A 16262-nucleotide genomic window follows, 5' to 3' on the forward strand; every position below is an offset into this window, starting at 1 on the left:
AAACAGGAAAAGAAAGCAAAACCTCCCCCGTTATTTTAGCTCTCACAAGTGGCTGAACTGGTAGCCCAGAGCAGCTCTATCGTCCTCCACATGAACAACATCAGCCCCTCTGAATGCTCTGCACAAGGAATGTGCAGTTTTCATTAGGCTGCCCCTAATGCAGAAAACGTGCACGTTCTGCGGGGTGGGATGGAAACCCGCCGTCCCTGGTGTGTCCATCGGTACAAATTAGTAAATCAGCCTCCTGCCAGAGCAGGCCAGGGGCTGAAAAGGTAAATACCCACTTAGCAAGGCAAAATAAAACCAGCTCTAGAAAGATGCGAGACCCCGAAGGAGGGCTGAAACAGCCCCTTGAAAATAGTGAAGTAATGGGCTTACAGTTTTATTATTCACATAAAGTTTAGTGACTTCAAAATGAACGCGAAGCCAAACAAGACTTGTTATCCCACTAAAATCTGGGCTGTAACTGAAGCCAGTACCCAGATGTTCTGTGGTAAAATCCGCCGCCTCGCTGCATAAAAGCACCACATACCCTGACGTACAGTCCTGGCTTGCCTTTATCCAAACCTACTTAGATTCTGGATTATTTTTCTAGCAATCTTTTAAACTGCCATGGGAAGCATAAAAGGTGGTCTCCTACAAAACCGTTCGGTACCAGCTTGAAATGTAACCATTTGCAGAAATAAATCAGGATTTCTTTTTAATAAACTGTTTATCACCAGCCTCTTGGGATATAAATTGTAGAAGAAAAAGCAGGGTCTGAGTTTAATAAACATCTTGTCTTTTTATATATATTAAGGCAGAAGACCCTGGCACACTTCAGAGTGAAACATCCGGCAAACAGGCTCAATCCAGCCCTACTGAAGGCACGGGACAGGGAGCAGAAGGCCACAGCATGGCTGGAGCTACCAGGAAGGAGTTTACCCCTTCATTTTCAGGGAACTTCTAAGGTGGGCAAACCTTCTAAGGAGGACGAAGGGGGCTCGAAGACGGTGTTTCTGCAGCTTGGATGTATGAGCCAGGATGCTCCAGGGGCAGCTTGGGCTCTTGCCAAGCTGGCCAGGAGTAGTGTGGCACTGAAGGATGCTCAGGACTCCCAAGGTGGAGCTACAGCACCAACTGTGTCCCCAGCCCAGCTCACAGGAGCTGGAGAGGGGTGCTGGAAAAGCCGTGGCAGATGGGCCGGAGCTGTGTGCCGGGAGCTTTAAGCGTCAGATGAACACGGAGTACGTGGTGAAGGCATTCAAGCCGAACAGGGAAGGCAGCACAGGCGCTACGTGATTTTGAACAGCTTGCTTGACAGTTTGCACCATATTGTATTTATAAACATTGGGGGAAACCTAAAAGCTTTTCCTCGGCGTTTCCGAAGTCGCCGTCCACAACAACACAGGCGTGCGGGGCGATCCTGCACAGCTCTGCCTCACCTCTGTGACAGCCTTCTTACAATTAAATAAAGGGGCCCATATTAATCTCTGTGGGATCAGCATCCCACACAGTGTTCAAATTCCCTCTGAAACTGTGATACGACCACCAAACCCCGACCTTCCCCGGGGTGACCGGGGCGGGAGGTGACCCACTGGTCGGCAACACCAGCAGCAAGTTACAGGCGTGCCACCTCCTTCCAGGTGTGGCTCACGCCAGGGAGCAGCTGGCTCTGCTTGGGGGTGCCACAGAGCATGGCATGTCCCCACATGTGTTGTGTCATCTCACCAGCAGGGCTGCCATGACACGCTGAGGTGCCCACCCTACACAGCAGAAACATCAATGGGGTTTCTGTGCAGGGCCGTGCAGGCACAAAGCGTGACGCGCCCACAACCTCATCACGAAAAGGTGACAGGGCAGAAGGAATTTTTCAGATGTATTACCAAGCCCTTTCAAAATGAAGAGGGGCTCTTTCTGCTGGCACAGAAAGCACACAAGGTATCTCCCTTCTCACCACAGGACAAAACACAGGCACAGGAGCCTGAATACACCCACACAGTCCCCACGCATGATGCACTGCTGCACATTTCAGCTTCATCACATTTTTAATGGTCAGAGTAGAACATAAAAACTCCTCTCCTCCTTCAACTATTAATAGGTTTTAAATTCTAGACATTAGGTACTCACAGAGATTTGTAGTGGTACTAGAAAGCTGACTGCAGCAGCTCTCCTCTTCCAGGTATGTATGTGTTTAACTACGAGGTAGGAGAGCGAGGCCGGCAGGATTCCCGACAAGGAGTGATCTGAAATGCCATTCCTAAAATAGCTAAAAATCAGCGATTTTCAAAGTAGGCTGAGCAGAAATACAAAGTTTTTCCCCCTGCTCCCTCTTACAGCCCAGCCAAGGGCGCTGATGATGTCTAACACCCAAGCGCTATTTTTACGGAAACCAGGTTATGGACAAGCCAGCAGTGCCTTGCCAGGGTCACTAATGTGATAAATCACTCGCTGTCAACCACCCAGGGAAGAATTCACCCTCCAATCGCTCTCACCTCTTCCAGTTTTACACAGATACAACTCCATCATCTCGACCAAGCACGAAATCAGTGCATCGAGGCTGGAAGCCCATCCTAAGACAGTGCCAGATGGGGCTGCCAGTACTGCCTGACGGTAGGATGCTCCAGTGGAAGCACAGTGCCACACCGGTGTTACTGAATGTCTCCTGACATCTGCTCACAAACAGCCAGCCGGGCCAGGGAGATCCGTGTATTTACGGCAGGGATCCTGCCTCCCCGCTTAGCTCGCCCCATGCAGCTCAGTCAAGGCACCAGAACAGCGATACTATTTAAGTGCTTTAATTAACGATTGTAACTAGATGCTAACCAGATCCTTTGGCGGGGAGGGAAAATCCAAGGGAAGCTACAAGCTTCACAATCCTCTCTCTGAAACCAGCCTTGCAGAGGCTGCCTAAGTCCACGTCGATGTCCACCGGGATGATTTCCAGAACAGCCCTGGGCAGCATGGCACAGACAACATCACGCTCATCCCTCCACCAAGCTAACCCATCTGAGGAACCAGGGCACATTACTGCTCAAGTGTTAAATACATCCAGAAAAAAAAAGTCACAGAATCACAGCTTTTCAAAAATCCGCGCCAGCCTTTAACTGTGAAGGTTTAGATACATAAAAGTTATATCTGCAAGTGATTAAACAACGCTTTGTAGCCATTGTCTCTGCTGTCGAAATAAAAGCGCAACCCAGGCTGCACGTAGCAAATCTCCGCACTTACATCCCACCGCTGAGTAGTCTGTCTACTTTTTTTTTTTTTTTTTTTGGTAGCCACTTTTTTTTTCCCCGAAAACAACGTACGATGCTGGCGAAGCCGGAGCCTCTGCCTGCCTGGCACACACCCGCCCAGCGGCAGCAAGGACGAGCCGGGGGTTCCCGGCAGCCGCCCGGGTTGTGGGGCACCGGCCGCCGCCGGCTGTAAGAGGGCAAAAGCGGGGGGGAAAACCCAAAGCTCCAAGGCGAGGCGGAGACCCGGGAGGACGCCGAGGTCCTCCCGGCAGCATCCCGCGGCGGAGCGGTGCCGGGACGCGGGGCTCGGCGCTGCCGCCGCAGCGGGAGGGACGGCGCCGGGGTGGCCGCGTCCCGCTCTGGCCGAAGGGTCCCGCACCGGGGTGGGGGCACTTGCGACCCCCGCCCGCCCCGGCGGCAGTCGGAGGGGGCTCGCCTGCCCGGTGCCGGTGCCTTACCTTGCGGCGTCCGGTCCCGTCCCGTCCCTCCCGCGGAGGGGAGAGGCTTTTTTCTTTTCGGGGGGCGGGTGTTTACCTACACCCCCCCCGCTCCGGCGGGGACGGGCTGCAGCAGCGGGGACTGTGTCACGCACGTCCCTTCGCGCTTTATAGCCCCTTCCCTTCCCCACCCCTCCCAGCGGGGGAAAGTGGGGAAAAAAAAAAAAAAAAAAAAAGAAGAAAAACAATAAAACGCAGGGAAAAGGAGCCGGGAGCTCCCCGGGCACCCGCCGCCGCCCGGGGCGAGGGCACGGCCCCGGCTTCTCCTCCTCCTCCTCCTCCTCCTCTTCCCGGGAGGAACGGCGGGGCGGCCGGCAAAAGTTTTGGCGGAGGGGCGCGGAGCGGAGGCGCCCGGCGCGTCTCTCGCAGCTGCCGCCGGGCCGGGCCGGGCCGGGCGGGCAGGGGGTGCCCCGGGGCGCGGCCGCCCCGCCCCGACACCGCTCGGCGCAGGGGCGGGCCCGGGGGCAGCCCCGGCACCGGGGGGAGCCCGGCCCGCAGCCCCCCGGCAGAGCCGCGCAGCGCTTTGTGCCGCGCCGCCGGGGGCTACTCAAACATCCATCTTGGAGGGTTGTATCCTGCCCGCAAGCCGGGACGGCGGAATGCGGGGCCGCCTGGCGCGCAGCGCTCTCCCACTCCTCTTTTTCACGCAGCCGCTGCTTGGAGGCGTCGGGGCTGCGGGAGCGCTGCGGAGCATCCCGACAGCGATGGAGGCGGGAGAGAGGGCTGGGGAGACCGTCAGGGATGCGTGAGAAATGGGATTTATTAAACCCTTCTGCAATTTAGCAAACGGGTCTTGAAGCTCTACATCCAGCCTCTCACCTTCTCCCTCATTACGTTTTTGTCAGAGGCAGCTTTCAGGTTTGGGGAGTCAGGGGCAGTTTTCTTACAATTATCTGGGAGCAGAAACTATCCTTTGCCATTTAAAAACAAACCCCTCTGGTTTTGTTTCCTTTTTGGCACATCAGTCGTAAAACCGTCAAGTGCTACATAAGCATTAAACAAGTTATTACTGATAGCAGCTGATGGGTGATTTCCCTGAAGGTAATCATTCCTTCCTTACTACTTCAACAGATTTGGGAAGCACAAATAAAATAAATTCAAATATCTTTTTTTTTTTTTTTTTTTTTTTGCAAGGCAGCTGGGCAAATCCTACAGCAAATCCTCGGCGCGGAGGGATACAGATTATCACTTTCTGCAGGGTGACAAACAGCTTCACTTTGTGAAGACACAATCCCCAGAGGAGCTCATGTCTTCAGGGACACATAGCTGTCCAGACCTCTGCTAATTGCCATTAGTTACTGCCACTTACCTCCCACTCTGTCAACTCACAGAGCAGCCGGGTCGCTCCAGGCAAGGCAGCGAGCACTCTGCCCAAGGGGCTGCTCAAAAGCATAAGTTCACCAAAAGAAACCCAGGATTAAGAAAAAGAGCCCCCCGGGAGCCACTATGCGGTTATCCTTCTGTTTTCATGTCCCTGTTTTGACATCTTTTACAACTGTCCTTATCGTTTTCAAATAGGTTTCAAGGGTGGGAGTTTGGGGAAGGGAGGAAAGGCACAAGTTTAGAATTAAATTAGGCATGTTTGAGGGGAACCAAAAAATACCTGGTGTAGGCGCACAGCATCCTGACTTCTCCCTTTCCAGAGAATTGTTCCAACTGCAGCACCTCAACAAAATAATCTCAGCAAAATACACGTGGCTCCTCTTTCTGATGCAGAAGGCGCAGAGGTTCGATCATCCAAAAATGGGAGAATCTGACTAAATAAGAAAGCCAAAATTAGTAAAGAAAACCCGGTACGTTCCGAGCAGATTTTCCCCAAGCCTTTGGAGCGTGCAGGAGGCAGCAGAGAGGGATGTGCTCAGGTGAAGGCAGGCAGCTACCTTCGGGTCCGATTCATGGCACACCAGGATTTTGTAGAGCCTGCAGAAATGGCTGGCTCGGGTTTGAGGTCATTAGAGGTAAAATATTGCTACCCAGCCAAAGAGCTCTCGAGGCTGCGCTTCACACACAGGCAAAGCGATTATTTTCAACCTGAGGACAGCTTTAGTGCTATTGTTCTTAGGGGGTATTACTGTTTGTGATTTCAGGGGGAGCAGGAAGACATCCCCGGGATATTATTTACAGAGGTATGTGAACACTGCACAGATAACTCTCGTTTTGGATGCCTGCAGCTCCACCTCTATCGCAACTGTAAATCTCTGTCGTGATTTAAAGCTCAGCACGGAGCGACTCCCAGCCAGGGGCACATTAAAAAAACACCTCCACAACTAGATTTGCCGCTCTCAAAAATTTATAAGGTACAAAAAATGTTAAACACAGATACCGGAGGCGGATTTGGGATTCACATGCTGGAAGGTGCGTGTATGTCTGGAAGGTACTAGGGCAGCCAGTTAAATGGATACCAAATAAATGAAAGCCTCAAATACAGAAAATTCTCCTGTGTAGGTGATTCCTTTAAACCATTAAATAGGGGACTATCCCAGGTATTATCCCAGCACGTAGCAAATTGGCATTGAAGAGCTCCCCCTGAAACCAGAGATGACTCGGGTTTGTACAATCTTTACAGGAACAGGTCCCAGGCATGGAGAGGTGCAACACCCAGGGCAAGAAGTCCTTGACTGTAAAGTGCTGTTCCTCATGTCTGTGTGGCAAAACTGAGGAACCAAAGGGGCAGGAGATCAGCAAACCTCCACATGACTTCTCCCTGGGCATTCATCTTCTCCTCCCACCCTCTCAAAGGCTTCCAGGGAACTGAGCAACATGGCACTAAATACTGATGAGAACCAAATTATTCATTCACGCGCAGTCGCAATCTCTGTCTGTAACTGCGGATCGTTCGCTTGGGGGCTGGAACTGTTTTGATTTCAGTGAGAAAATAAACACCCAAAATTTGGAACATCTGTAATTGGTTCACAAAGAGGACTGTAAACTGTCTGGGTAAAAATGGCACTGCTCACGGTGTCACCACACTGGGAGACCCCGTTGGAGCGGATGGATAGGTGCTACCAGGAAACGAGACGTGTGTTATTATGTGTTATGGAGAGAAAGAGCAGGAAATGTTTAGTAAGATATCCAGTGAATAAATCCTGAATAATAAATCTCTGCGAAACAAAAATGGAAACAGGCAATTGGATATTCTAGGAGGGGAGGAAAGAGGGATAATTCATCATATAAATAATTCATTGCAAATTTTAGCACCCGGCGCTGCTGCGCGTTTGGTGTGGAGGACAGATGACACTGTGTGTGCTTGAATGTGTGTTTAATTGCATGTATATATAATTTTTTTGCCCAATTATATGGTTCTCATTGTGGTGCAGATCTGAAGATCTGCTATCAGTAATCCATTGATTAGCACTTGTCACTAGGGGAAGGGTACTGTTATTTATTAACATCAGAAACTGAGGTGCTAAACCAGACTCGTCAATCGATTATGCCCAATAAACCAGGCTGTGATGGGTTTTAGTTATGCAGCGTCACACAGTGCTCACTGTCTCAGAAGAGGAATGGGCTGGACAGCAGGGGCCTCAGGAGGCATCTGGGAAGCATCTGGCTTGGTAGCTGCTGCTGCCTTCCCCAGAGGAGCAACACATGACTGCCCAGGTGGAGCCCAAGCAGCGACAGCGTGCAGGTAAGCGATAAAACCGAACGCTGTGAGCATAGAGATGACGCTCCTGCTTCCAGCAAGAATGCTGATGTTGCTCACTGGGTCTTGCTTGCCTGTGGCTGAGCCACAGGTTCCACCTGAGGAAGAGGTTTTCCTTCTGCCCGCTGGGTTGCCTGAAGCAGAGTGACCTGTGTGAGAGGCGACGGCCCTGTAGGGCTGGACAGAGCATGACCCTGGGAGAACACCTTCCCCCAGTGCTGCTGCTTCCCTGAGCACAGCCCAGGCAGGTAGGGAGGGAGCACCGTACCCTACACACATCGCTGGCTCCCTGCTAGCCCCAATTACGGCTTCTTTTTTCTAATAAGAGCCATTTTCTCTACCCTCTCCTGGGAAAAATCAAAAGCACGTGCAGCAGTTGCTGCTGCATCACTTGAAAGTGCTGGTGGGAGAAGGCTGAAACAACACGTCTCAACAGCAGAGCAGTGTTCATACAGTTTCATGACACCCCATTACATGCCCTCTAGGCTTTACCCAGATGCAGTGTAGGCTGATGCATTGCCACTGACCCCAAGAAATTACACACTGGGGCTGCCCTCAACTCATTACTTGCCTATTTTATCCAATTATGTTTTATTTATTAAGCTAATCTTGGAACTCTCTTGGCGTTGACTGTTTTACACCTCCGGTGCATTCTTTTTAATCCTACTGTTTTATGAACTGATTAACAAGATGTATTGCTCCAACAGCACAAAAATACAACACAAATTGAAAAGATGGTCCAACTGAATCAAGTCTCCAGCACTGGCGTTTCCCACATCGCCACTGGAAAACACCTGCTGTTAGACACTACTGCAGCACTGGTTTCATTTTGCAAAACTTGATGTACTATCATAAAACCAGATTAAAGATGAATGATTTCACTCTAAAATCCCAGATCTGAAGGTGAAAAATAATGACAAGCAGGGCTTTCGTGCTCCAAGTGTTATTTCCTAATCATAACCTTATTCTACTGAGAAAGAAAAATGATGCTACTTTGCATAATTTAAATAATCGAATCTACTTTCCAGATAAAATTGTTAATAAACCATTGATTTAATCTCAAGTGCCCAAAAGACCCCTTAAACTCTGATGCAAAGTATCCATTCCTTTAATTAAAACAAGTGAATTTAATAAAGATGAATGGTATGATAATGAGACGTCTTAGGAAGTATTGGGCTACTTTGATCTAGAACATGCACCCTTTGATTCTTATGTGACTAGGTGTTCCCACAGACACAGCCCAGACCCAGGTTCTTGTTATATTCCTGTCTTCAAAGAATAATTGCTTTAGACACGTCACTGCAAAGTGTTGATTCAAGGCACTATTTTTCAACCACACTGTTACATGCTCACACACAACGGAGTGACAAACTCTTTCCTTCCAACAAGAATAGTACTTGAAACTAAGCGCTAACTCTTTTTTCTTTTTGCATGTAGTGCTTTTGCTTGTAGTGCCCTAAACTTCAGCTCTACATACAGCTTCGTTCTGCTCCTCATAAATCCTCAGTGCAACAGTAGTAATTGCAAATATTAAGGCATATTTGAGGGGTCCATAAGTACCTCCCTGTGAAACACAAAACACTGGGACCTGTTAGGCAGAAAACAACAATGGATTTAAAGAATAGATTTGGGGGTTATTTTGGCAACTGATTGAGAAGGATTTACCTTCGCGCAGGACAGACAAGGGGAGTCTGCAGTGTCCTGGTTCCTTCCAGGCCACTGAAAAATCCATGGCATCAACCTCTTCTCCTTCCTCCCTCCAGTGAAGACCACCCTTTGGTATCCTCATCTCTCATTCCAAGACTGAGGCTTCTTGCCTTCTGGTTAACCAGTGATAAGAAGAAAACATAAAATTACAAACTCTACTCAACAGAAGCACCCAAGTCACCATGATGACAACATTCTTCCCTTTGGGCTTTCCCAGAAGATTCCAAGCTGGGTGTAACATGAAGATGTGCAGAATTCTGAGCATTTTTGTATATCTGTGCCACATAACATTGCTGTGTGGAGTAGGTGTGGGCCCTCTCTGGACAGAACAGCCCTGGGTGAGCAGTGACCCATGTCACTGAGTGCATTTAACGAGCAAACACCCAAAGCACTCCTAGGAAATCAGAACATGCCATTTTCTTAATAGAGAGAAAACACCAAGAAAGAAAGAGCAAGAGGAAAATTGTCAGTCATTGACCAGTGACAGCATTGCTGGGAGAATCTGAAATACAGCAGCACTAAGATTTGATTCTCTGTAATTACTGATAGGGAGCAATGAGGAAAAGAACGTATCTCCTCTGTGGAGTCCCAGGTTTCAACTCTATCCATTTTCAAAGTCTGCACTACAGGCTGTAACGATACAAAAAGAGATTAAATTAAGCATGGTGCAACATCTGGCTACTGCAAAACTGCAACTAGCTGCCACAGAGCGCTTAAACTGTACATCCAGCTATGTTAATGCACATATGCTCCTTTTTTCTTCCCCAAGTGTATCCAACAGCACTTGGCAATTAGCAGTGATGCTTTGTGTGCTGGCATGCACATAGACACAGGGGAGGAGAGCTCCAGGCAATAACTGAGTGGGATGGCGAGCTGTGGAATGGTTCTTCTAAAGGCATTACTGAAGGAAACTCATCCCGTATGATTTAGAATAAAAGATCATCTGACTGTTTTTTGTCAGAAATCCCATAGTATGAGGCAGTGGGCCTGCTTCATGTTGGCTGAAACCACAGGCTGTTCACTTGGAACACATTTTTTGGTTGGTTGGTGCAGCTTAGAAATAAATCTGATAGCAAGTGTGTCACATTCAGCTTTATGTTACCCCCAGGACGCCCCCAGTGCCACCAGGATGGCTTCGTTACAGAGAACACAGGTGGGTTGTAATGACTTTCCTGTCTCATTAGGAGGTGAAATTAGTGATATCCATTTGCTTTGCTTTCCACGAAGAACACTACTTGTCACCACCTCAGGGCCTGAATCTCCTCGGTGCTCGTACCACCCATGTGGAAGATAAGCACGATGTCCTCGCAGCCAGAGTGTTTACACTGCTCTCTGATGTATTACTGCAGCAGTTTGATTACATGAATTACAAATGTGTTTCTAAAAACGTGTTTTTAAAGGCTTTTGAAGCGCAAATCTGAGAGGTGACGTGCACACCAAAACTAGCATGGTCCTGGTGGCAATGACGTGGAGCTGCACCTCTGAATCCACGGATTATACCTTTCAGAAAACTTTGCAGACTAAGACACACTTAATTCTGCTTTCTTTGCCACACTCCAAAGTTTTATTAGCTGTCTTTTAGGTAACTAAATTTAAGGTTGAACACTTTCCCTTCTCACTCCCCAAATGTGTATTTTTTTCCTCTAAACCATTAAGCAAGTTTTCCAGTGCTTTGATTTTATATGGATTTAATAGCTAGGGGGTGTATTTATTATAATTAAATATGGGAAGCATACTAAGGGACAGAGGGAGGGAGTGCTAAAACAGTTCTGCAAAGTCAGACAGCCACAAGAAAATGGAAACATCAATGAAAGCTTCAAGCACTTCTAGCTGCAAAAATACATTTCCTTTTCTGCATCTTTAGCATGGAACATTTCCTCTTACAAGCAAGCACTTGGGAAGCCAGGCTTGCTCAATTCAACCCTGTTGCTGGAACAATCTGATAGAAACAAGAACTGTCCTATTTTCCCAGCTTCTGCAGCAGCCCGCTGGAGCTTTATCCCTCAAACACGAGCTCCATCTGGTGGGCTTTCCCAAAACGTCGAAGCATCTTTCCAGTCGTCCTGGAGTCAAATACAGGTGTCCCAACCTGGGAATTTTAGACAGAGCTTGGTTCAGGGGATTGGTTTTGGTCCTCAGGGTCAAAGCCAGAGCTACAAACCGCCCCAAGAACTGACAGGATCAGCAATCCAGCACCAGCACTTTGCCGCAGAGCTGGTCTTGCTTTGGTCTGAGCTCAAAGGACGACAAAGTGAAAGCTCCCCCTGCCTGGCTGGTCAGCTCTCGCAGAGGGAAGTCACCGCCACATTTGTGTCCGGGAGCCTCTGAATTCCCGTGCTTTGGAAACAATCAACGCAGCAGTCTTAAATGCATTTTCCAATGTCAAGCCTTACAATATCCCTGTGCAACCAGTATCATGCTGTTTACTGAAGAGAAAACACGGAAAACGAAAGCTACTTCAAGAAGAGAAGCACCTAAGGCAAACTGAGTCCGGTCACATGGCAAACCAGCGACAGGAGCCCTGATCCCTCAGCATCTTCTCCAACCGCTGCATGCAGCCTCATCCATGGGAGACAGCACAGCTCAGGAATGGCAAAGTTCCCAAGTTTGCGCTCTAGGATGTTATCACAGTTTTGAATCCTCTCTTATAAAACACTGGGTCCTGCGAAAGACATTTTGCTGTGCCTAAGTAGGACATCTATTTCAAAGATCTATAATTGCTTCCTGTCTCAAGTGTACAGATGATAAAGGCCAAAGCAGAAGATTACAAGTTAACTGTGATAAATTGCATTGGCCAGGAAAGCAGAATCTGAACACACGCGAGATCGAAATGATAGAGAACACAATTATGCAAAGCTTAAAAACCCACATCTTATGTAAGAGCAGAAGTTTGTCTCTGCCTCAAGAGCACAGCATGTGGGAACACACGTAACTTGTTCGCCTTCAGTCCTGGTAGGAGCCTCCCCAGACTGGGCAGGGCAGCAGGATTCATATGGATATGTGGATGGCTCACACACAGCCTCAGAGGTGTGTGTGCAGCCAACAAGCCCCAAGTTTGTCTGTTTTTTCATTGTGTTCATGTTGTCAGGAGCAAAAGGCACAACAGAGATGCTTCTATTTACCATCCCCTTGCAGGCATTCAAAAGGAGTTACTGGGGACTCTTGATAAGAGCAAGGCCTGCTTGTTAGAAGGTGGGCAATTAACAGGGAAATGCCAGAAGAGAGCTGAATGTCTGTGTGTGGTCCTCAGGGAAGTCCACGGGAGAGTTTGCCTCAAGACATTAGGAAATCTGTGTAGATAAGCTACTACCAAAGCTATAAGGACCAAGGAGGAATTGACTGGATACATTTACTTAATTTTTCCTCCCCTTTTTACAACAACAGCTGGAGGAACACAGGGAATCAACTAAATCTAAGGGGGTGGAAAGAGCACCCCTGAACTAAGTGGCTGGAAATGCTTCTGGGTATTCCAAGTGGAACTGTTTGCTTAAAGATAATTATTTTTCTCAGCACCAGCTTTAAGGTTTTTCATACAAACTGATGAAATATTTTGCAGCCCCAGTTACTTCTCCCACTCCTCCACACAGAACTGGCATTTATTGTCTGTGAACACCCTGGCCTGCTATGCTGGAAGGCTCTGAGGAATGTTATTAGGATCACTGCTTAAAAAACACACTTAATACAAGAAACATGCAAGCAAAAATACTCACAAGCCCCAAGTTTCTTACAGGAATCTGCTTTCTCCTGGGTTCCATGGGTAGCTCTTCTCTTTTAATTCCTCTTTTGCTAATCTTTCTGGGGATAATCAGAATCCAAACTTGGAAAGGGAGTTCCCTGTGGCAAACGTGTATCCCCCAGGGAGAGGGAAGTGCCCCATCACACCATATAGACAGTATTTCCACAGTGCTGATCAACTAACACAGGCAGAGAGGGCAAACTCATGCAATGCCTTCATGTGCAACCAACAGCTGATGATAATAATTGTCCCAAGGACAAGCCCCCAAAAATAAGGCCATCCCCTACCCTACATGCCAATATCCCCAATGTTGCTGAGAAAACAGGTCATTCAAAGGGTCAAGGTTCCCTTCTAGGATTTGTAAGTGTTGGCTTAGTAAAGAGAAAAAGAAAGGAAATAGCATTTTAAAACCAGGCAAAAGCCAAATAGGAAACGTGCAGCTTGGAAGTCACTCATTTTCCCCATCACCATCATAATCTTTGAAAGCAGGATAAGATGCAGTACATTTGTTTTCAAATATTTTACTCCTGTTAAGCAAGAAATGGGATGATGGAGAATCAGAGAGAGAGAAGGTATTAGCACCAGCTACAGCTTAGTCACAGCAAGGCAATCCTGCTTCAGTAAAGGTCTGGCACTATGCAGACAAGGCAGCTCCTCAGGTGCTTCCTTAATACATCCCACTTTTCCAGAAAAGATAGTGTGGTTTCTCTGTGAAGCCATCACAATGATGATGGTGACCGTGTCCACAAAAATCCTGTCACCAGATCAAGGGAAGACCAGCATCAAAGCACTTCAGCCTGGCATCAGCAAGGACATTTCAGTGTATTGACTGGATCACCTGCCAGCCCATCACCTCATTTGTCATGCACTAATTCATAACCTTCTCCTGCTTTATTGGCAGCATTACAGATTTCCTTGGAATTGGCCTGGATCTGCACTACAAACGTTCTACAGCTTACACGCCCATTCCCTCTAGAGCCAGTAGCCAGGCACTGTGGCCCTGGGTCACTGAAGCTGGATCTCCTAGGGACGGGTCTCACCTGGCTGAGGTCCTATGTGGATTCTCTGCTATCTAATAAGCCCAGAGCACATGCTGAGATTTCCTTGAGATAAAAGGTTCCCCTACCTTCTACCTGCCCATCTTTGAGACCTGTTGGCTTTCTACCAAATTGACTGAAGCTGGCAAATGTGACATTTCATGGATGATACAGTCACCAGGAAGGTCTGGCAGACAGATGCACGGGCACAGCCAGCACAGCTTCATGAACACTGCTCCATAGGAAACCAGGCAAAAAGCATGGACCACTTCTGCCTGGGTCCCTTCCCCTCCATGCAAGGGAAAGGCTGGGTCATACCTCTGTTTGGGAACTCTGAAAAATAACCTGCTCCCTCTAACGAAGAGCCTGTGCCTTGGGCAACGGAAACCAGCTCCTGTGAGGTGAGGGAATGGGCCGGGAAGCCTTTGGAGAAGTCAGGTATTTTTACTGTACTTTGTCACTCCAAAGGAAATGTGTTTAAATTGCCAGGAATGATTTTTCATGCTGGTCTAAAATCATGTCATTTTGGGCAAATGCAGCCTTGCTCTCAGCTACGAGCACTGACCTTCTCCCTCCTGCTGAAACACCTGAGGGGTGAAGGAGGCCAAGGACAGGAAGGGTGTCCATTGTCCATTGTCCATTGCCATTCCAGCTCATGGAGGTGCACCACGGGCCTTTCCACATCCTGTGGGCAGAGAGGAGACAGTGGTTTAGCTCAGGAGGGCCCTTATCATGACAGGAAAAACAGAAGCAGAACAACAGTGTGCTTTTGTGAGTGGGACAGAATGCTTTGGAGCCCAATTAAACTCCTCTAGTAAACTCGGAGCACTCTTATAAAAGAGTAAATAAAAACCCATGGAAACACACTTCTCCCTCAGCAATGTGTAAACATAAAGCTGGCACTGAGAAAGCAAAGCAGGGTGGCAGGGAGTGGGCTCTGCCAGCCCGGAGTGCAGCCATACCATTAACACAGGCAAAGCTGCTCAGCCTGGGAAGACTTCAAAAATTAGACCCTGGTGAAGGCTGAACTCCGGGTTAAAATGAAATCTTAATTTTCTCTTACTGCTCTGCTCTTCCTGGGGACACAGTATGTTATGTGGCTTGGTTTAAAGTGTTACCAGCCTTGCTAGATTTCTTTCCTAGAAGGACGAGGATGTATATTTATCATATTTAGCTCTTACACTCCAACCTCCATAGCTGAACACTTATTTTCTATAACAGAAATATACAAGTACACGCAGGAGCACCTGCACATACAGTCCCCAGACCACCTGGAAGAACCTGAGTTTTCCACACATGTTTTTTCTATAGAGCAAGGAAAATCTGGGCATTTTAGCAAAGCCAGACTCGGCCTGGGCTCTGCAGAGCCCCGCCGGGTTTCTGGGGACTTCAGAGGCAGAATGTCTGCAGAATTTCAAGGACTAATATGTCAAAGTTTAAAGTAGCCTAAAGAATTTAGTGGAGATTTAGATGCCTGCAACTGAAATGTAATAATTTTGAGAACAATTAACTGAGATGAATGGCATCTGCTTGGTAGCCATGAAACACTGAGCCAGTGTTACACCCACCAGCACACATAAATCGAGGTGCAGTGCCTGGATCATTTTCTTCCCAGATGAAGAAAGGCTTACAGTCTTCATATGATTAAGCTGGTCCAAATAAAACGAAATGAAATACTGCTCATAAACAATAGTGATGTTTACATACAGAAACTAAACAAATTTGGGCAGAATAGGCTGAAAGAATAAGAACAAACAGGAAACTCATAAGGGATATTCCTTCCTTATTAATATCCTCCCCCTTCCTGGTACTGCTCAGAGGTTTTTTTTGTTTGCATTTCCCACATCCCTTATCTGTGCTTTCAGATACAGAAAGCCACACAACATGCTATAGCTTGAATGTTTGCATTCATCAAAGTGAAAACTTCTATTAATAAGAACTCAATAATTTGGAAAAGGTTTCCTGGCAGTACAGCACCACCTTTTTAAGTTCTCTTCCAATGGGAATTTTACTTTCTGCAAACCTCATCTGACTCAAAAAAAAACCCAAACCAAACAAGTAGATGGTTTGCTGTGACTCCAAAGTAAAGGACTGCAAAGGAATGAGCGTGGAAAGTGGAGCCTGTCACAAGCACCTGTGGAACAGTAGGAAGTTATGGTCAGCTTGTGAATAGTAGCACTAAGACTCCACGTGGGAATACTATTAAATTAACAGCACATTCAGATTAATTGCCCTTTTTTTTTTTTTTTTCTTCTGAGGACTTTTTTTTGTTTCAGTTGCCCAACAGGTATCTGGTAATGCAGAACTGTGGTGCTCAGAGGTCACCCTGCAATGCAGTGGGTTTGATTTGGCAGGGAGGTTTTCTGCTTTTACAGCTCTTTCTTAGCTGTGCTTCGAAGTGCTGCCTTATTAATTTATCAGACA

General features: G+C 47.7%; 1 protein-coding gene across 4 annotated transcripts in view; it reads right to left on the reverse strand.

Moving 5' to 3' along the window:
* Positions 1 to 14499, reverse strand: part of NDNF (neuron derived neurotrophic factor) — a 30448-nt gene extending 15949 nt beyond the window's left edge. The window contains exons 1-3 of one of the 4 annotated variants that reach the window (XM_017825057.1): positions 14404 to 14483; positions 9024 to 9178; positions 5319 to 5472 (exon numbers count right to left, since the gene is read on the reverse strand). In XM_017825057.1, the coding sequence (XP_017680546.1) occupies positions 5319 to 5338 (20 nt within the window). In that variant the 5' untranslated portion in view covers positions 5339 to 5472; positions 9024 to 9178; positions 14404 to 14483. Of the gene's footprint in view, positions 1 to 3676; positions 3833 to 5318; positions 5473 to 5595; positions 5692 to 9023; positions 9179 to 14403 lie in introns of those variants that run through there. The other 3 variants (XM_017825059.1, XM_017825058.1, XM_017825060.1) reach the window with 3 other exon arrangements.
* Between the last annotated feature and the right edge of the window lie 1763 nt (positions 14500 to 16262).

This window comes from Lepidothrix coronata, unplaced genomic scaffold (genome assembly GCF_001604755.1).
Source record: "Lepidothrix coronata isolate B3197 unplaced genomic scaffold, Lepidothrix_coronata-1.0 Scaffold116, whole genome shotgun sequence".
In the NCBI taxonomy this organism is placed as follows: Eukaryota; Metazoa; Chordata; class Aves; order Passeriformes; family Pipridae; genus Lepidothrix; species Lepidothrix coronata.